The sequence below is a fragment of the Solanum verrucosum genome, unplaced genomic scaffold (genome assembly GCF_900185275.1).
Source record: "Solanum verrucosum unplaced genomic scaffold, falcon-dt-bn FXZP01000049.1, whole genome shotgun sequence".
NCBI classification, from domain to species: Eukaryota; Viridiplantae; Streptophyta; class Magnoliopsida; order Solanales; family Solanaceae; genus Solanum; species Solanum verrucosum.
In genome coordinates, this window is record NW_026020221.1 from 3452219 (window position 1) to 3475656 (window position 23438).

The following is a 23438-nucleotide window of genomic DNA, read 5'->3' on the forward strand; positions in this document are numbered from 1 at the left end:
GTGTACGTTCCTCCACTCAAAAAAATATATTTGTGAAGCACACAAGATCCAGGGCCAAGGTGCCAAGTAATAAACTTCCTAATGAAAATGTGTTAGCTATAAAATTTTAACAACTGCACATTTTCTTTGGGGTTATCAACTTATCCCCAGTGTGCACTGATTACTAACAACAATTATTGCAATCCTCCCAACAACCCCCTCACATGAAAAATCATGGGAATGGATTAAAGGAGGACTCTACAGTTGGTTGTTACAAAAGTAATGACGAATAAGAAGTGTCCTGTGTGGTCATTCACTTCCTGAAAGCACGTCATGCTCGGGAGAGGGTAGCCCCAATATAGGCAACAGAAACTGCTTATGCACCCAAATCACAATTACAGACTTTTATCAATATATGTGACCATTGTATTCCAAGCACAAAAATCCATGTTCTCTACTATACATATAAATTAATGGAAAAATATGAAATATTACTGAAGTACCTGACATAAACTATCATACACCATTTCGCAAACTTTTTGAAACTCCACCAACTGAAGGTTCAGAAATTCTCTGTGGATCACCATGAATTTCAGCTAATGGGTTCACAATAAACCCACGACTACTATGGAGTCGGTATGTCCTATTCTCCAACTTAAGTCTTTCACCATTTCCATTCTGACCAGCTACGTTGCTTATTAAACCTGCTGATGATGAGGTTCCACCAGAAGCAGAGAAGTGTGAAGTTGCACCACGACCTTCTGTTTTCTTCCAAAGTTTTGAAGTCAAGAATTCTGCACCTGGTAGCTTGCAACACATGGATGCAGAGTTGGTATTTGACATCCTTCCGGTTGACATAGCCAAGTCAAATGAAATTTCATCTAATGCCAGTTCCAGACCATGTACACGTGTCTCCAGAGAATGCATGCCACTTTGTGAGCTCCCCATAAATTTCTATATATACAAAGAGAAGAAGTTTGAGAAAAATACTCAAGGAAGCATCTATGGACTAATCAGGAGAACTAAGATTTATGAAATAATGACTAAGAGCATTTCTATGCTCAATATATTATAAAAAAATCCAATGCACACTGAGCTGAAATTGATAATTAGGCTGGAATATCTTACAAAGTAAACACGAGAGCTGCATATAGCAGCATTTTGATCCAATGGGAACTGATATATGTTTTTTAATCAAGATCCAAAGGAACTAGCATAAGACCAGAGAAAGTTAAAATTTTGGGCTCTTTGCAGGATTCAATCATTGAAGTAAAAGCATATGTCGCAGCATAAAAAATTGGTACTATACAAGGACTAATTTCCTTCTATATTTCCTGTTTTCAGTGTATATCTTGGGAAGCAAGGAAAAGAACTTTGGTATTAAACATGAAACAAGTGCAGGCAAGTTAATGCATCTTACTCATATTTGTTGTACTTCTTTTTCTCCGATTGATACTTTCATTCACACACCACTTCCCTTATGAATAGGAATCATAGAAGCAGAATTTCGTCAAATATTAGAAAATTACCTGGAGAAGATCTAACAAATTGGACTGCTGAGATTCAATTTGAGCAAGTTGTTTCCGGATCAGCGAGAGATCTTCACAATCTTTTGGGTTCCTACAGAGATCTTCAGTTTCATTGCTCACAACTACAGTAGATTCTGATATCTCATCTTGATATGGAACCACACGACATCCAGCCTTCACCACACTATTCCTGGTTTCATTAGTGATCTTACTAAAAAGAGTACGTTTGACTCCAGGTTGTGTATGTGTTTCCAACTCCTCATCTTTGCGCAACTGTATCCCATCTTTGTTTTGGTGATAATCCGCAGAAGAACCGTGAGGAGCAGAAACTTCAACTTTCCATGGCTTCTTGCGATCAAGTTTGCGAAAGATTGCTGGACCTTTGTGGGCAGCAGGAGCAGTGGAATTATCTGCTACAGATGACTTGTTAGATGGCCTTTTTACACTAGGAGCACTAGAGCTCACAGCCCTGGAAGTCTTCAGACCAGGAGGATAACGTCCATCACTTGCATTTTCTATTTCAAGGACACAACATGGAAAACATACAAATTGATTCAAATTCACAAGCAATGAATATTAAAAGATGAAAAGTTTTTAAGAAGAAATTAAACTACCCCAAGGAAAAAACTAAAAAAAGAAGCAACTAAACTAAACTAAACTAGACAAAACAACATCAGCATACTAAAATATAGAAAGCAGTAGCAAAAGATCTTATGAACAAAAAGGAACTGATGAAATGTGGAACAAAGTAACTAACAGCCAACCACTTGCATAGATGATCCGTAATTTAGCACAAGAGTGACCAAATCAGAAAATTCAGTGATTAACATCCTCCCAGAACAAAAAAAAATAAAAACTACGAAAAAAAGTAAATAAAAAACATATACAACAATATTCTTGCCTGACGGATGATTAAGAAAAGAGTAAAAAACCAACAAGTTTATCAAAAGGACACAAAATAAGGAACTAGGACGCATACAAAGTACATCAACTACAGTCTAACCTGGGGGAAAGTATGATCTTGAACTTGACAAAAATGCATCAAAGGTAATTAATGTGAAATAATACACTAAACCTAACTACATTAGAGCGAAGATAGGGTGAAAATACCTTTGGAAGAGGAATTTGACAAAGGAAGAGGGGAACCATCATCAGACAAATCAGGGATTCCCTTCCAGGCTTCCAACATTTGATTCATTGTTTCTCTCACTGCCTTTACCTGTACAATTTAATCAATCATCTTTAAGTATCTGGCGAAATATAGTACCAAATAGATAACAATCAATGGTAAATCGAACTGGATTCGGATCAGCCAACAATGAAAAGAGAAGAGATAAATTGAATGTAATTTACAAACCTTATCAAATCGTTTCGCCTCGAATGTCTTCAAACACGGTGCTTTAAACTCAGATAAAGCGTCTCCCTCAACTGCCGCGAGCCTCAGCAAAGCCTCTGCACTGGCTTTCCGAGCCGCCCAATCATCACTACTCACGAATTCCACCAAATACGGCACCAAATTCCTCACAATTTGCTGACTAGAAGCTCCTCCAACTGCGATCACACTGCCAATCATTGTAAGCAATGCTGCCTTCGCTTTGAAGCTATCACTCTTAAGCAACTTCTCAAATCTCGGCAACGACTTCCTCAAGCAGGCAATATCCGGATCTGGCGACGCCTCGATAGCTGCCGATAAACACAAAGCAGCACCGATCTGCGAGTTCATCTCCTGTTCCGTGAAAAGCGCTTCCAGGAACGGCTTGATAATTGAGGAGAATGGAGGTTTAGTCAGATGTGACGAAATGGACGCACAAGCAGTGACGCAAGCAGTGCGTACGGCGGAATCCGCGTCGCGGAGTCGGCGGACGACGGCGGTTAGAAGTTTAGAAAGATGAGGAGAGAGAGAATCTCCATGATGCTCGGAAAGAAGGGAGATCAGTCGGAGACATTGTTTACGGACTGGTGACTTATCCGAAGAATCAGTGACGGAAATGGAGGAAACAAAAGGAGGAATTGCTTCAGGGGAAAGAGTTTTAGCAATAGACTCGAGTTCAGAAGCCGCCGCCGAATGTGTATCCCGGTCGGAAAGCTTGTGTAGGCATGTGAGTACCCGGTGCTTCATATCACGTGTTTGGTTCTGGTTTTGCTTACTGTGGACCGACATTTTCACCGACAATTCACCGGGAAACTGATTTCTAGAATGGAGTTAGAAATTGGCGTGAGAAAATCTAACAGAGTTACTGTAAAGGTGGTGGTGGTGGTGCTGGAGGTGTCTCCGGCTGCATCACAGCGGTGCCGGCGGTGGGCGGTATCTTTTGTGTTGCAATGCTTTATGGATTTGGTTTCTCTCTCTTTCAGCCTTTTATAGAGGTGGGGAAAACTGTAGCGAGGAAGTTACACTTAAAGAAAATCCGTTAATTGAGTTTTGACTGTTTATTAGCCTAACAAAACGACATCGTGGTGCTAATGACGTTAAGCGTCGCGCCATTTCGCTACTTCCCTCCTTTTATTTGTTTGATAATTATTGTCATATTGTATTTTACTTGATTAAATGAAATAGCAAAACAATACTTTCTCGTTCATTTTTATATGTTATTTTAAACTTCACATAATAAACAAATAAAAATAAAGAGCAAAGTAATTTGTTTGTCTAATGGGTATGGGTTGGACATTCTCAGTGGAGGTTCGGTTTCCATTAGTGATTAAAAAAAAATCAACTGCACAAAAACAATGACCAAAAACCGATGAACAAGGATTTTTTTCGATGAAATCATGTTCAACCATGTGCATTTTGTTGCGTGATAATCTTTTAGCACAAGTTTGGTTTACCTACCATTCACAAAACCCAAGAATTTGTCCGCCTTTACGGTAAAAACGAACTTATATTATGTATCGCTATAATGAATAACATTGTTATTATAGGTAAAATATAAAATGAAAAATCAGGCCCTTATAATAAAAATGTTATTATAGCCAATGGATATTATAACTAAGTTTGATTGTATTTGTTATTATTAAATGTGTTAAAAGTTAAACTTTTACACCAATTTAATTCGATCAGTTCATTCAAAATTAACACCATTTATATCTTTTGCAACTTTAATAAATTTCAAACTCCTACTTGAATAATCATGTTCAAACAAATTCAATACCTAGAATATTTTACCAGATACAAAATTGTAATTTATATTTGTGCTTCAAAAAAGATATAATAATTGATAAATTACCCAAAAAGTAGTTGAGACTAGAGAGTATGTCAAGAAATTATAACCAGTACTAGGTTCTTAATTAAGTTGCACGCACCTATGTATCTATAGGTTTAATGCAATAATAATTGCAAATTAAATGCCATAATCCACTCAACCGATTCTCATTGTGGTCGTTAATACGGTCAGCATTACTCTAGGAAAGGTAAACCGTGACTTTTGAGTAAATTATAAAAGATAATTGAGTGTTTTTTGGACTATAAATCAAAGTTGAGTAATTATCTAAATAAATTATCATAATTGAGTGACTATTTGAGATATTAGCTCCAACATTAATAGGTAGAATGATCAAATTTTCAAAATCTGCTTATCCAAAAAGGTGTTTTTAGTTGGAACTTCAAAGTGATTTTGAAAAATTATTTGATGGAATTAATGGAGAGTGATTAATTAATATAGTTTTTTTAATCGATATTAGAGCAACAATTTATGATTGATCAAGGATCTCAAAATACTTCTATATTTTTTTTTTCTTTTTTTTCGTCTATGCTACGGATAAAAAATAATTAAGTACAGGTATTTTCTATCTTAAAAACTTGATCAAATATATCGACTCTAAAAGTTAAATATTATATTTCCAAAAAGAAAAAGATTCTATTAGCTTCCGATCAGAAGCTTGGCCAAACGAATTATACATTCGTTTAAAAACTTAATAGTAATAAATTACTCTAATTATAAGTTGCTAAAAGCTATAAATATAACAAAGTAATGATGTGAGCATGTAAAAAAAAAAGAGTAGTATGATACAAGTTAGTGTTCTCACATCATTACCTCTTCATGATTAAGTCTTGTTCTCTAATCAGTGGACAAACCTTCCAATTTCTTCTCTTCATTTTCTGTGCTTTCTTGATTTGATTAAATATCACTGTTAATTTTTGTTTAAATGTCATTAAAAAAAATCAGTCTTTTTCCTTAATCAAGTTTTTAATCAAAAAGCATAAAAAGTAGGGAACCAAACCACCTACTCAAATAGGAAAGGCCAAGCAACCCGGCCCCAAAATTGTTTACTATTTTTATACTCACTCTCAATTCTCATTCTAACCTTGAAAAAGAAAGATTCTTATCAATCAAATTTAACATTTTCAGTAATTAATTTCCTAAGGAATAGTAATAGTGGGGCTTACTATTTCTTAAGGAATAATCGAGACATGAGTGGTTAGGTATTTGCCTGACTTTCTTATCTTATTAGAATTATCTTGTATCTAGAATGAAGGGCGATAACACAATTATTTTTTGAATAAAATGGTTTTACACTGAATTATTCATATGTATATCAATTGATCAAATTATGTTAAATTATTATGTCTTTTTTAATATACTTTTTTTGTATATGATTTATTGTCATCCAAAGTTTATTTTATTAACTTCCGTATAATATTTGATTATTCCAATCCAACATAACTTTTATGTAATTTCAAAAACTATGCATTTAAACTAAAAATATATTTGTTTTATTTTCACTACAATATACTCACAAAACTTTGTAGTAGATATGCTCATTGACAAGAGTAGGAGAACAAAATTTTCAGAGCTGCTAATAATACTTGATTGTTAGGAATCTAGTGATTGTTAGGCCAAAATAATAATAATAAACTATGGCAAAGGACAAGAAAAAGAAACTTAATAGGTAGTTTAATTTCTAAATAGTACTACTATTATAGAATAATTAACACCTTTTTTGTAAGTAAAATATGGTGTGATAGTTGTGTTTTTTTGGTGAACCAAATTCAATATTGAGTTCACCTACCAAAACACTCTTTAACAGAGATTTATGAGTCATCAATTTCAAGTTAAGATCTCTTTATCTATGAAAGAAAAAGAAGAAGATAAGACCACCTTTTCAAGAAAAGAGCTCTCAGAATTTTAAGGAATTAGCAATGATAAGTAGGACTAAGAGAAAATACTTAAACTAATTATCGATATTTCTTACTATTTTTTCCGTCTTATATTAGCTGATCACTATCTTTTTGTACTACATTTTTAAAAAAAATCATAAATAAGATTGTCAATTTTTACTAATTTACCCTTTATTCATATTGATGGATTCAAGATAATTATTAAAATTATGTTTAATAGCATAGGATATATGAATAGATATCACTGAATATACAAAGTAATTAATGAATTTTTTTAAAAAGAAATTTTTATAACTTCTAAACTTGTTCAAGGCCTTCAAAGATTGTTAATTGTACGGATAAGATGAATTTTTAAATTTTTATTTTATCTTCATTTAGAAGTTGGTTAAATAATTTGGGGCATATATTTTTAATAAAACGATCAATTAATATGAATCAAATAGAGTAATATTTTTTAAACATCTTCCAATACCATTTGAAAAATAATTACTCTACTTGTAATAATAATTGTCGGCTGATACAGAACAAAGAAGCTAAGAATTTTAAGTCAGCAAAAGAAGCCGTAGAAAATAAAGGAATTCTTGTAGGTGTAATATATTAAATATTCTTTTAGCTATATAGACTATAGAGTAATTCCCTTGTATCCCTTTATCTGTAATCCAAAGAAATTGGAAAATTCAAAGTTTCCAAATAACCCCACACTCTTACTTTCTTTTTCTTTTTCTTTTTTATTGTTGAGATTTTTCATTTGGCAGCTGGTATTTATGTTGAAGGTCGATTAAATTTAAATTTGTATCGGAAAGCTTCTCATTAAGAAATAAATCACTCCTTTGCTCAATATTATATATATATATAAAAAAAAAATTCTCTCTATGTCTTTTAAGTAAAATAGTGTAACTTTATACTTATTTTAAAAAACAACGAAGAAATGAAGGATAGAAAATGATTTTCTTAACAATACAAAATCAAGTGCATTCGATCGATTCAAGTCAAGAAGATCGATATAATCCATTCGAAATGAAGGTGTAAATTTGTGTATATTCACTTCATTAGTTGAACAACCAAGATTATGATGGTCTTGTGAACTTTAAACGTATGTTATTATTGTGCTAGAATCATAATATATAAGAATAGAGAAGCGTGAAATTTTGCTATAAAGAGACAGGCAAAATGGCTACAATTGCGCTTATAGATTGTGAGAGCCAAATGCAATTTTTTACTGTTGATCTCATTTTTCATTTGGTGTTCGATATCTGTATTGAAGCTTGACTAATGAAGATTTGTGTCACGTAGGGACTATTCGAGGGTGCTTCCTATCAAGGACTTTTTCATATTCAGAAGTCAAACCTGAGACTTCTGATTAAAAGAAAATCTCATCCGCTGCAACGCATTCTTTGAAGGTCCAAATGCAATCCTTGTCTTCACTTTTTCTTGCTAAGGTTTCTTTACGACATTTTACCTCACAATTTCCGAAAGGTCAACTACTTTCGACCAAACTGAAAACTTTCTTTTTTATTGTTTAATAATGGTACTTGTTGAGGGAATTTTAATAAGAAAATTAAATGGAGCTAGCTTCTATAAATGTATAGTGTAAATATATGTTTTGTTTTGGGTGTGTACAAAGGAAATTGATTTTCTAAAAAAAATAAAAATATTACATATAAGGAGTAATTTTTAACGGTGAGAGACTTTTTAAGAATAATCGCATAGATTTATCCCAAAGTAAAGATTTTTTGATTGACTTGGTCGAAGAACTAATATAAGAGTCAGTTGTCCCGAGAAAAGTAAACTTGAAAATGGTAAAGTGATAGTGTGGAACCTAATTTATAAAGCCTTTATCCATTTGCTGGCCATATTACATATAATTATCTTTACTCGTAGCTTGAAACGTATCCATCGATTAAAAAGGTTTGCGGTCCTTAACAATAATCATAAATATTCAAATAATTGGATAACACACAATAATTCTCCAAATTAGCCCATAAAATTTGGTGTTGAGCATGTGGAACTGAATTTGACCAATGGTTGAAAGATGTTTGATTATATATGTGAACGAATATCATACATATTAAAAATATCTTTGATTGATTTAATCAAACAATTTGCCACTATCATATCATATTAAAGGTAACAATAATAAGTGAAATTAGTTACTTAAAAAAATACACAAGTAACAAGCTACAAACATGGTTATTATTAAAAGGGGAAATGGTACGAAAAAACAAACTATTAATTCAAATTAAATGTTATAGCCATAATTTCTTTTATTTGTAATTCACAGCAAACATTCCATGTTTTTTGTCATTCCATTTGTATATCGAAATATACAAATAAACCGAAATATACAAATGCAGGACCCATTTATATACCGAAATATACGAATAGATCGAAATATACAAATACAGGACCTATTCATATACCGAAATATACAAATGCAGGACCCATTTGTATACCGAAATATACAAATACAGGACCCATTTGTATACCGAAATATACAAATAGACCGAAATATTCAAATGCAAGACCTTATTTGTATACTGACATATACAAATGCAGGACACATTTGTATACCGAAATATACAAATAGACCCAAATACAATTTTTTTATTTATATGTTTACCAAAATATACAAATTAATAGTCATATAAAGTTTGCTATGAAACGCAATTATACAAATTATAATTTTATCGTACAAATATAATTTTTATGTTTGTTATATATGAAAGTTGCTCTTATTAAAATACATTGTTCAATATATATAATTAAGTTAAATCTATATGAGTTATTTCTTAATTTGAAAAGTAAATAAAATAACATATATAGTACTCATTATACCTAGGTGAAATAGTTATTCCACTTTATGTATGGAATAAAAATTATTCCGGTGGGTTGACTGTCCAGAAATATATGTATTTTTTTTCCAATCGATCATTATATTATATGGTCAATTAATACAGGGTTGGTGCTGGCACATGGCTAATATGTCCATCTCATTAATTAATTGGTTTATCATGTGCTGCCCTCCAATAGATCAACTTCAAACTTTTAATTTGTCTTTCTAGGAAAAAAAACTTACGTAAAGTAAAATTTGAAAAGGGGAAAAGCATGACTTATGTGTATAAATATTTATTCAGTATTGTTGTTACTGAAAAGTAATTACATATAACTTTATTTTTATTATTATAAGCATTGCTTGATAATAAATTACAATGTTACCGCCACAACACCGGAGTGTAAAGAAAGGCGAGCAAACTCAGTAACTAGTAACTCAGTTGGTTGGCTATCTGAATTTTTAATTTATTAGTGAGAATGGATTGATTTTCCACTTTGTAAATTGTAATCCCCTCCCAATGGTGTTAACTCACCATACAAAAAATTGAAGAAGAAAAAAATTAAAATTTTATAGTCTAAAATAAGTCATAAATATTTATGTGTAATCTAATTATTTTATTTTAAAAAAATGAAAGTTTACCATAGAAGTAAATTATTTTTTAAAGGTCCTATATCTTTTTTTCAAAAAAATAAAAAATAAAATAACACGTAACATAAAATTGAGAAAATATGTTTTAGTGCATTCATCTTCTTGGTCGTTGGTAGTTGGTTCTACTGCCTTCAACTTTTTACTCCAATCGTTTAAATTTTACTCATTCACTTCAGTTTTGCAATTCTCTTAAGTAACACTGATTTATATAAAATTATTGTATTCTAATATTTATATTAATTAAAATGTATAATTATACTTTAAAAAATAATTTAGTAAATAAATACTAATTGATATTGAGGAAAAAACATGAAAAAAAATATTTCATTTGTTTCAAAAAGAATCATCTACTTTCCTTATTTAATCTGTTTAAAAAAGAATGACTTATTTCCTTTTTGACAATATTTTTATTTCAATTTTCCACATAATATATTTAAGGATACTAGATTAAACGATATTTAATATATTTAACATAACTTTAATTTAGAATTACAAAATTAAAAAGTCTTTTTTATTTTTTAAATTTCACACCAAATCAAACTAAATCTTTTTTTTTTTAAAGAAAGAAAATACTCCCTCTGTCCCTAATTACTTGTCCACTTTTCCTTTTATAGTTGTCCCTAATTACTTGTCCATTTTGACAAATCAAGAAAGGACAAATTTTTTTACCTATTAAACTCTCAATTAAATGACTAAGTACTTCGAAAAATGGAGAGTTTTTTATCCATTTCATAATTAATAGGGATAAAATGGTAAACTTACTATATCATTAATTGATTTCTTAATAGGTGTGTCAATGCAAAAATGAACAAGTAATTAGGGACAGAGGAAAGAGTATTGTTTAACAAAACAATAAATATAGTAGCAGTGGCAAGAAGTGAAAAAACGTGAGATGCTTCGGTTCAGATGCACAATTTAATTAGTGTGCATGTATCAAGACGTGAATGAATTAGACACATAACATGGTAGAAGACTATACATAGGATAGGATAATGGTCCATAAAAAGACAAAGAACATTTACAAGCATATATTTCTCTACAGACCGACATTCTTTCAACCCATTTCCTTTCACTAATTGCTGTCATATGACAGATTGCATTATTGAAGGAAAAAAAATAAATCAAAATGGAGAGTTCATGTTGAAATTAGATTATTTTGTTTTTTGTCATAGTATAGACTATAGATATATCGATTTGGCAATTATAGTTAATAATACATATGAATCTGTTAGCTAGCCTCTCGTTCCTTCTCCTAATCTACTAACTATATATTATTTCGTTTCTTTCGTTTTATTTGACCTTTATTGACTTGATATATTATATTTTACTACTTTTTACTTTTTTAGTTTTATATTAGTTGATTATTTTATTTTTTACATGAAAATCATTAATAAGAAAATAATTTTACTAATTCATCTTTTTAAAAAATTATTGAGAATTTTACATAAAAATGTGAATATTTTCAAAAAAAATTAATTGTAAGAGTTGTATAAATCTCACGTCTAGGATTAGAGAAATCAAGGATTGTATTGATGAAAATAATGTTGAGTTACAAGCTCCTTATATAGGAAAGAATTGTAGAGTCCTAAGTTAATTATACTTAGAGTCCTACTACAATACATCAACTAGTACAATAAGTAGCAGCCTAGTCGATATAATAGTCTAATCCTACTGTGACTCTAATTCTACAACAGTGTTGTAAACTCGTCAGTCAGCTTCGTTGGACCTGTTCCTTTGACATGTTCCAATCGTCAGCTTCCTTCTTAATCAACACTTGTTGTAGATACGTCAGTTAGCTTCGTTGGACATGTTCCAATCGCCAACTTCAACAAGAGTAATATAGGAAAAAATTATCTCATGTTTTCTTGATTTAGTAAGATGGACAACTATAATGTGACAACTATTTTTTGATAAGATGATCGATCAACTATTATAGGACGGAAATAAGTTAACACAAATTGTTGCACTATTTTCACGCTTTCAAATTGATGATCAATGTCATACACATCTCAACACCAATATTTTTGTTAAACCATTTCAACTTTTTTATTGAAGTATTAATTAATTTCTTCTTATTTCTCAAATTACTTACAATAGTTGATAACATGTGCCTACACTAGATCAGTTGTAGAGGCCACTTTTCCAACACTACACATTAAATTGATATTCATAAAAAAAAGTACAATTAATGTTAATATAATTGAGGTAAGTATGTTATATTTTCAAAAATTGAAATTCTTGCTTGATCAAGGATGAAATAATATCACCAGTTATTTTCCACGATTATAAACGTCATACTTAATCTTTTATAATCTCAAAAGGCAAACAAAATACACTTAAGAAAAAAAATTCTACCTAGTAAAAAAATTCTACCTAGTATTTGAACTGAAACCTAATTAAATCCAAATTCATGTCGGTAAGTAATATGACTGCAGGCCAATTATGCTAACATACTCCTTCACAATACAATTGTGTGATTACATTTAATTTGGTGTTATATATACTAGCCCTTGTCACTTTGAATACTAACATGCTAGGAGTCTTTAGCGTCAACTAAATACGATCTAAGTCTAATAGAAAGTCTTGGAGGTAAAGCACTTTCTAATAAAAATGACTTTATAATCGAGACGGAGAATAAAAGAGTATAAGGTATTGTCATTGAAAAAAGGTGTATGTATGTTGAATAATTAGCTTTTTGAAGCTTAAAAACTGTAAGATTGACAAATAAAAGAAAGATATTTATACAACTTACTATGAGCCCAGTTGACCCGCATTTTTATATTGATGTTTTCCCACTTTTACATGACTCCCAAATTAAGTAAAGATCTTCTTTTTTCCCAGGAAGTTATTTATCTTTTAAAGAATTCGTTAATATCCATTATAAGCATCAACAAAAGACACTTTTTTTTAACCCTCTTCCAGAAGTCTCACCTTTATGACTCGAACTCACATCCTTAAAATTGAAAGTGAAAGGTGTTTCATCTGAGTGACTCCCTCTTGTCGCATCAAGAAAACTTAAGTTCCTTTTTTATTCCCTTTACACGATTATTTTTGGGTGGGATAACTTAGAATTAAAGAGAAAAAAAGTGAAAAATCATTTAACCTATTTATTAATTACTACTAGGAACAAGTAAGGTGGACCAAAATTTAGAGACAAGGCTCGTGCTCATATAAGGGGAACAAAGCTTGTTTGTTTCTGTTCTCATACATATTTTTTTATTTTTTTTTGTTTTTCTTTGTCCTCATCATTGTAACTAATAATGTTAGTTGTGACACTGGTTAATACGTATAATAATTTATCAAAAACTTTCAACCTAATTTCACATGCAAGCAAGTGATGATCATTTCTTGTTTTTTGGCATCATATTCTTTTCTTTTGGATTTGATTCCCTATTATGTTTTGGCTATTTTGCTAATTAATAACTGCCATGATCTTAATTAATTGTTATATATAGGTCTACTCTCTCTAACTATTATAGCCACATGGATTGAGCTAAATGCTAATCAAGAGGGAAAATCTTCTGTAAATTTTCTTCACAAATTCGATTGCAAAAACAATAGTATAGTCTTTTCTGGGAATTTCATTTCTTCAAAAGAAAAAGAATTGTGAAAATTAGACAAGTCTAAATAAATGATTATCTAACTAGTATATATTTCGATCTCTACATGAATCGCTAGTAGAGGAAATTTTAGAGTGTCACAAAATTTTTGTAATATGAGTTTAAGTAATATATACTGTCACTGTCTCTAAATAATTTTACATCATCAGACCATCTTTACTTGTTATATATATAGAAAATAATAGAGAGGAGTGTTGAAAACAACCCTTAAACTTGACACAAATTATTAGTTTCATCCTTAAACTATTTACAACCTTAAAAACACCCCTCTACTTGACTAACTAAACTTAGATGCCCCCGATTTGCCACAAGACATAGCAAGTGGTCTCAAACTCTTGTATGACATGTAACTCTTAATAAAAAGCCGAGAGAAGTGTTGAAATACCCCCAAAACTTGACAATAATTTAGGGGTGTATTTCACTCATGTTGTAAGATCGGAGGTGTGTTTAAGTTTAGTTAATCAGGCAAAAAAGTGTTTTTAAAGCTGTCAATAGTTTAGAGATGAAAATAATAATTCACACCTAGTTTAGGAGTGTTTTCAATACTTCTCTCAAAATAATATATAAATCTTATTTTTTCAAATTTATATTTTAAGGATACTTACATATAGATTTTTTTTGGTGAATGACAGTGACACTATATAAATTTAAAACTCTTGTTAACATGTCTATCGACCTCAACATTTACGTCGGCAGTGTATTATACTTTAGAAATGTAACATCCACTAATCAAGTATCTCTCTCTCAATGACTATAAAAATAATCTAAGCCAATGCTGGTAGTATCTCACTAATAGTTACAACAATAACAATATATTTAATTTTACGGATGGAATTTTAAAATACATAGAGTGTATACAGATTTTATCCTTATCTTATGAAGGTAAATCAAGATTGTTTCCGAAAGACTGTCAACTCAAATAACACAATTCAAGATACAAAAATAAAACAAACATTACAAATAATAGAGAAATCATTACCAATTAGCATTCATAATGTGATACCCAGATCAAAGAATCAACATGCACTAACAGTGTAACACAAATCGAATGACAAGAAAAAACGAGCTAGACTAATATTAATACTACTGGTATGAACAACACTCAACTATCTATTAACCTTTCACTCTAATCATCGGCCTCTGTATCCTCCGTGTCAATGAACATTTGAAGGGTAAATTTCACAAATCATCACACAATTATAATTTTTTAACATCAAAATCACACAACTTCATTTTGTCACTTAAATTTCACCAATAACTTTCTCTTCTTAATTCCTTTTCCCTCCCATAGAAAAAATCAAAATAAAGAACTAATTAATGTCAATATTGGCCAAATAATTTAACGCGTAACAAAATATGAAAATAAAGCATCACCTAATTAAACAGATCTGATAATGTGCTATTAAAGCAAACAAAATAACAGTTATGAATTTTGGAAGGACTTTGGTTCTTAAATTGTATTATTTTGTTAAATAGTGATAGTGATGAAAATTGAGCACAAAAATTTGTTGGGACTAAAAGGGACATATGGTTTGCTTGAAACTTCATTATCAAAACAAATGGACAAAACATAGAAAAATCAAGAAGAAATTAATGGGTAAAAGTTGTATATGGGGCTTACTAAATAGACTTGCTGTCGGGGTCAAAAAGAGCACCCTACTATAATTGGTTTGAACCTTTTAAAGTTTTTTTCTCCCTTCACTAAATTCTATTTGTGGTTTTGGGCAACATACCTCGTGTGATGTTTAGAATAATTTACGCTCGCTTCGATTAATTTTATAATGTAATTCCTACTTTTCATAACATAAATATTGGATAACTTTGTCATTAAGATTTAAATAAAAAATTAGCTATTATTTTTTAATTCCTCCAATATAAGTTAAACTCGAGAATTCATTTTTTTCAATCTATTTCGTTAACTATTAATTAGTCCACACTTTTGAGTATTTATATTTTATGAGTGTTTAATTGAATGCATAATTTTGAAAAGGAAGAACGATTTTTTGAAGCTTATAATCTTAAACATGTTGCATAATCTGTATTACTAAAATTTATGTTTAAGGAAAACATAGAGTATTTAAGTTAAATTATTTCAAATATAAAAAAAAATGTCATTTTATCTTAACAAACTAAAAATGATATAGATAGATTACTTGAGTAGCGTTTGTGTGGCCATATACTATCTACACATACTTTATAAACTAAATAGCCAAAGACATTGGGTTATAATTTTCGGTAAACAAACTATTTGATGTTTGTTGGGTCAACGTGGGTTGAGTTATGGGTTATAATCCAGACCAATCGAAGTTTAGAAGGAATTACACTTTCATAGGCTAAAGTGACACTCATCGATCATATGTTATGAAATGGCCCAAAGACATTGGTATATGTTAAATTTAGTTAATGAACCATGAATTAACAAGGCCATGTTGTTGGATTAATAAAATTGGGTCATGTCATATACCAACTTGTTGGACTCAAGTTTCATATCGAGTCGAAACGAATCGAAATTGATATATACTCCTTACATGATTTATGACTAGAGTGACGTGACATGAAGCATCAACGTCTTCAAATCCTAACTCCGACTCTATTGGCACCTTAATTATGATTATAGGTATGATGAAAGATATAAAGACAGAAGAAAATAAGAAGAGTGGAACTACAGATACACAGACTAAAAATAAGCCCAATCCAATGAACATGATAATGGTGGCAGTGACAATAAGTTAAGCCCAATGAAACAAAAATAGACTATTGATATATCTGGACCTATAGTTGTATTGGAAATAATTGGCATTAGACAGCCTATACTCGTAAATGATTTTGATATATTTGAGCATATAGAAATCAAATCAATGACATGTTGGTCTATAATTTATAAGTAGCAAAACAATTTTGTTTATGCCAGAGGACCCAACATAATTGCACATCTGTAATACTAAAAAATCCGAGTGATGTTCCTGACGATCGTTTTATTGTAAGTAGCACTTTACTAGCATGACAACTTTTTATAAATACTCTAATCAGTTTCTCTTTTTTAAAACAGATTAAATAACAGCATTTCCCGGCGTCCTATGTGATAGATGGATGACAAATGGCTAACAAGTTCTTTTTTATTAACAAGAAAATTTGCAGTCGCTATTCTTTAGATGCGTACAAGGTACAACCTATAAACCACACAGGATAGAGAAATCCCACTAGGCAACTCCTGTGGACTAGCTTGAATGAGAAAATATGCAGAGTTTCAAACTTGAAACTCTCATTTGAGAGATCACCTGCTCAACCGACTTGGTCACCCTTTCAGATATGGCTAACAAGTGTATACATCACCATAATTTGATAATTTTGAGTATCGTCTACTCATATGTGTATGTAGTCTCACCATAATTTGATAATTTTGAGTATCGTCTACTCATATATGTGTATGTAGTCTCTTAATTTTTTTAAAAAAAACTGGTGGGATAATTATAAGATATAGTAACAAATGTTGGTCAAAATATGTAGATGGCCAAACACTGCCAATATTACATTACATATTTTCACCAGCATTTAGGAAAACATAAACAACAATCAACCAAGTTTGTTCAACTTCCTTTTCCCAAAATCCAAACTAAATATTTGTACACTTAATTCTCTCATCTCCATAACCTTGTTTAATTTTCTGCTTCACCAATTCTCTAACTCCAAAAAAAAAATGGCTTCTCCATGTACAACTTACCATCCAAGTCCTGGTAGCCCTGAAAATGACTCAATGATACTCTTCTCAACTTCAACTTCATGTTCACCAGCCAAAGAATCCACAATAACTCACTCTAATTCTTCTTCCTTCAATTCTTCATCACCACCACCACGAGAATCGTCTCCAGATAAAACTTATGAACTAAGAATTCGAAATCTTTCATATACTATTTCCCCAAATGGCTCAATATTTTCTTCATTATTAATGAAGAAGAGTACTAAGCCAAAAACCACCATACTCAAATCAGTTTCTTTTGTGGCTGGATGTTCGGAGATTCTAGCGATTGTTGGACCAAGTGGAACGGGCAAGTCAACGTTGTTACGTGTGATATCAGGCAGGGTGAGTGACAAAGAGTGTTTATCTCAATGATCATGCAATTACTACCCCTGTACAATTGAGGAACATATGTGGTTATGTAGCTCAAGAGGACAATTTACTTCCTTTGTTAACAGTGAAGGAAACTTTGATGTTTAGCGCGAAGTTTAGGCTAAGAGGGATGAGTTCAAAGGAGCGCGAAGAAAGAGTTGAAAGCTTGATGCAAGAACTTGGCCTTGATCATGTAGCAAACAACTTCGTTGGAGACGAAGAGAACAGAGGAATTTCAGGTGGCGAAAGAAAAAGGGTGTCGATTGGAGTTGACATGATACATGATCCACCAATATTACTGTTAGATGAGCCAACTTCAGGACTAGACAGCAGTTCAGCACTTCAAGTTATTGAATTGCTTTCGTCTATGGCGAAAACAAAACACAGAACCATAGTTTTATCTATCCATCAGCCTAGTTATAGAATTCTTCAGTACATTTCTAATCTTTTGATCCTTTCTCATGGATCAGTTGTTCACTATGGTTCTCTTCAATCGCTTGAGGAAAATATAAGTAGAATGGGATATGAAATACCTATTCAGCTCAACCCTCTTGAATTTGCCATGGAAATTATATCCGTATTGGAAAATCAAGAACCACATTTTAAGTATCAGTCATGTTCCTATTTGAGATGGGAAGAGGCCATAATTCAAGACACCGCGAATAAAGAAGTAATCGATCAGGGAAAAATTGGTGCTGTTTCGAATAAACACTGCTCAAGTTTATTCGAAATAGCAGTGTTATGTTCAAGATTCTGGAAGATTATTTACAGGACAAAGCAACTGTTCTTGGCGAGAACGATGCAAGCTCTTGTGGGAGGATTTGGACTTGGAAGTGTGTATATAAAAATGAGGAATGATGAAGGTGCAGTTGCAGAAAGATTAGGCCTTTTTGCATTTAGCCTTAGTTTTCTTCTTTCATCCACTGTTGAAGCTTTACCAATTTATCTTCAAGAAAGGCGCGTGATCATGAAGGAAGCGTCTAGAGGAGCTTATAAAATCTCTTCTTACATGATCGCAAACACTATAATCTTTCTCCCATTTCTCTTCGCAGTGGCCATTCTTTTTGCTGTCCCAGTGTACTGGATCGTAGGGCTGAACCCCTCGATTACAGCTTTCGTGTTCTTCACTTTCGTGGTTTGGGTGATAGTGTTGATGGCAAGCTCATTGGTTCTGTTTCTGAGTGCAATTTCCCCTGATTTCATTTCAGGGAATTCACTGATTTGCACTGTTCTTGGGGCTTTTTTTCTATTCTCAGGCTACTTCATTCCAAAAGAATGCATACCAAAATATTGGCTTTTCATGTACTATGTTTCATTATATAGGTACCCATTGGACGCTTTGTTGACAAATGAATACTGGAGTTTGAGACACAAATGTTTTACTTGGAATGATGAAAATCATTCAGAATGTTTGCTTACAGGAAATGATGTATTGAAGAATAGGGGACTTGACAAGGATACCAGGTGGATGAATGTTGGAATTATGCTTGCTTTCTTTGTCTTTTATAGGGTGATTTGTTGGCTTGTTCTTGCAAGAAAAGCGTCAAAGACTACAATTTGAAACGATTACAACATGCTGGAGATCAGAAGAACACAACATTGTTGAAGATTGAATATCGAGTATCTCATGTTTATAATAGATCTATGTTGCTCATACTATTCAAAAAGGCCACCGCGTGTATGCCGGTTTTGAAGAGTCCGAGTCGCATAGCAATAGATTAGTTTATTGGAGTGGAATTGGAGAAATCTTTTTTTTTATGTGTGATTCTTTTGTAGTTCACTTGTGTTAATCTAGTTATCATGTAATATTAGCCTAAAATCTCTATATGGACCTTATTTTTGTTTTACACTCCTTTTGTTTTTGTTCTAATATATATCTGTTTTATCATTTTGAGACGTTCCAAAATGTTTGATACCATTCTATTTTCATATTTACGAGAATTTAAATTATTTACACAATCATATAAAATAGAACGGATGAATCATAATGTCATTTTTTTCTAGATCTTACACGACGGATAAACAACTATAAATGGGTTGGACAAAGCAGCCCAATCCATACATAATTGGGCCCAACCTAACTATTTCTCACCAGGAGAAATGGCCCAATAAACAACTTTCGGACCCCAATTAATTAGGACAAATTACTTAAATACACAACACTTCTTTACCTATTATCAATATTTCCCTACTATTTTAATAAAATTCAAAAATCCCTTATTTCCTCCCAATTCAACTAAACCGATACTTTATTTGTTTGAAGCAAAATCAAATCTTTCCCATTCCCTAAATTTCGCCCCCAATCTCTCCCATTACAATTTCAGTTATCAATTTCAAAAAATTTTGAATTTGAAAAGAATCCTATCACTGTTAAATCGGATCAGAGTTCTAACTAGGGTTTTTCATCTTCTTCATTGTAATTTCCGCCATTTTTTTTTCTTTTATTTTGTATCAATCGTTTTATCTTCCATTATGCATCTAACATCTAAATAATCTCTAATGTTTTCTTCAGAAGATCTGAACAATAACGATTTTAGTTCTAAAATGTTGGCTATTCCGATAACCATGACAAGTTCAAGTTCTAGCAAGAAAAAATTGAAGAAGAAAGTACATGCAACTACTTCAAAAGATCCGAAAACCCTCCAAAAAAGGGGTAGAAAGGTTGCCCCACCCATTGTTCGACCAACATTACCAAATGTAAGCATACATTTTTCCTAATTTTTATCATATATCTTACCCCTGTTTTTCCTAAAAATCTGATGATAAATAATTTTTTTATTTTTTTATTAAGTATCATCTGTGAATCGTGATTTTATTTGGTAATTGCTGAATGTATAAAAAGTTAAGAGAACTGTATTTAAGTTAAGTACTTAAATCACATTTTTTTTGTAGGTCAGATTTTGGTCACTGTATATAAGGAACAATTCAATTTGTGTACATTTATGTTTTTTTATGAAGTAGTTGTTATTTAGTATCAAATGAAATGAATATTATTGTATATAAGAAAATTGCTTAATTCAACAATTTTTCATGTAGTTTGATTTTTGTAATGTGAATCATAGTTAATGATAAGTCTCCATTGAAGTATACAATATGATTGATTTTGTGTACATATTATGTCTTCTTGTTTTTTAGTATCATATACTTTTTTATGATTGATAAAAATCATTTATGTAATTGCAGAATGTCAGTTATGTAATTAAACATATTCCAATGAACTGCTTAAAGTTTGGTCCTACCTACAACTCCAATTTTATTGAAGATTTAGTACTGTCAATAAAGGACCAAGGTATTGAGTTATTCAAGGATACCATATTTGCCCCATACCTTAATATCCCTAAATGCAACTATCAAGGTCAGATTACCAAGTGTTTATATCTGTTAGAGATTGAGCAGGGCAATCTAGCTAGTGAAATTCACATTCGTCATGCCAAAGGGAATGTCTTGATATTTAGTATCACAGATTTTGCAATTATTACTGGTTTGAGATGTAAAGGAAATGTCAAAGATTTTAATTATTCAGCTTCAAAAACCAGTAGGCTTGTGCAAAGATATTTTCCTAGTCCAAATTATAATGTGAATAAAGGTCGCCTGGTAGATCGTTTTATGCAAAAGAGATAAAGAAGTTGTCTGTAATGCTTCCAAACTATCTTCATGATAGTGGGTTCTTTGATAAAACGGGAAGAACTGATTGGGCATCAATGGAGGCGTACAAAGACAAGGAAACTGGTGAACTGTTGGGTCCACAACATTCGTTTGAGGTGGAATATGTTCAAGACATTATGCAACAACAAAGTGATAGCCTGTTAGTATTGTAAAATAATTTGTTTACTTACATATTTAATTCACTTTTTTAATGTATCTACTTTTTGTTTGCAGTGATTGTGGAATGTATGTAGCTGCTTTTGCTGAATATTTGAGCGATGAAATAAGCATTCCATCTATAAGTTTTCGGAGTGACTATCTTCGCAATAGATATGCTACACTCTTATGGAAGTATGGTATGGACAAGTTCAAGGCGGGATATGTTAGCGATAACGATGATCCTACAAGGCCGAAGAGTTTCTACACTATACCAGCAGAATGTGGACTGATTAATATAGAATAGTTATGTTTTAGTATTGTGTTGAAGATACAATTAATTAGTATTTTGTAATATTCCTTCCCTTTCCAACACTGTTTTTCTAAGTATTTATTAATTTGAAGACTATTTTTGTCAAAAATTGTATTCCAATTTTAATTATTTTTCCAATTTATGTATCTTATACACCAATACTGCCGCTACAATATAACTATCATATACATAATACATGATACTATATATTCCATAATTGGGTCCACAACTAATTTTCAATTTATTTAGTATCTATTAAAACATGTGGTAGCCTTGATGCAAATCACAAATTATGATAACATATTATTTTCAGATACACAATATCCATTCAATTATTATGTATATGATACACAATTACTGTCAAATATATGTTACAATTGGTACAAAAACAATTAAGTTTCAATATATTTAGTATCAATTAACATGTTGAATCTTGTAACATTGCTTTAAATAAAAAAAAATCAACAAATTTTTATATAAAGTTATAAAGGTAATATCCTATTCTGTATCAGATACAAAATATCCAAAATAATTATTACTTATATGATACACAATTTATCCAAAATATATTTTGAACTAGAACGTATATGATACTAAATAAAACATCACATAACTTAGTTGTTAGATACAATCTGTTATGCACTAGGTATAAAACAGCTTATCGCAATATATTTTAGTATCAAACAACAGTTTGTCTCTTGTAACATTTAGCTTTTTCCACCCTCAACACACACGATTGCACCTGTTGTTGCATCAAAATTTTGTATCTCTTCATCACTTTTATCAGAGGTATCAATGCATAGAGGATACATACCGAATCCCACCTCATGTTTCTTAATTTCTATGTACAATTTCACCCCCATATCATTCCGAATACACAATGGAGATGAATTTCCTTCAACAACGTATCTGACCTCAATGTTTTTTTTTGAATTCATCAATACCCAATTCAGCTGTAATTGCTGAAATAAGATTCACAAACGAAATATTTTCACAAACCACTATACCATCACTTATGTATCGTTCGTATTTAACATCGCTTTCCCATGATCCAGAATGCCTTAACAAGATCGAAATATTCAAGTCGAATCTTCACAAAATAGCGTTCCAAATTTGAGAGAGATAAAACTTTTATTGTTTTTTCGAAAAACAGGGAGAACGTTAGAGGATTAAAAAAAGTAAAAAATAAGCGTGATTTGAAATTAAAAAAAAAAAATTCAGTTAGACGATTATGAACTATTGATTGGTTGAAGGCAGAAACGTAACCGTGATTTGTGGGAGTCAATTATAATTTCAGTTTTTAATCCCTTATTTAACGCATTAAACTAATAACAACTTATTAATTTAAGTATCAGCGCGTTATAAATTAAAGTATCAACGCTCCTATATAATGTATCCGGAAAACACTAAATAAGGGATTTTTGGTAATTAATGAAAGAGTAGGGAAAGGAAGTAATTTCTTTCCTATACTATGTCATTTGCCTAATTTTT

General features: G+C 31.3%; 2 protein-coding genes across 2 annotated transcripts; one reads left to right on the top strand and one right to left on the bottom strand.

Annotated features, from left to right (window-relative positions):
* Positions 1-262: 262 nt before the first annotated feature.
* LOC125831345 (TORTIFOLIA1-like protein 3) lies at positions 263-3869 on the bottom strand. The gene is made up of 4 exons (XM_049510544.1): positions 2866-3869; positions 2619-2727; positions 1509-2023; positions 263-933 (listed from the first exon to the last, which is right to left on the bottom strand). Exons 1-4 carry the CDS (start codon positions 3667-3669, stop codon positions 496-498), a joined length of 1866 nt encoding a protein of 621 aa, XP_049366501.1. The 5' UTR covers positions 3670-3869; the 3' UTR covers positions 263-495.
* A 13439-nt stretch (positions 3870-17308) lies between these two features.
* On the top strand, positions 17309-19466 carry LOC125831344 (ABC transporter G family member 23). Its single transcript, XM_049510543.1, is given in 2 exon segments — positions 17309-17817; positions 17819-19466. Coding segments are annotated over 2 exon segments (1971 nt in total). The 5' UTR covers positions 17309-17422; the 3' UTR covers positions 19395-19466.
* Positions 19467-23438: the final 3972 nt, after the last annotated feature.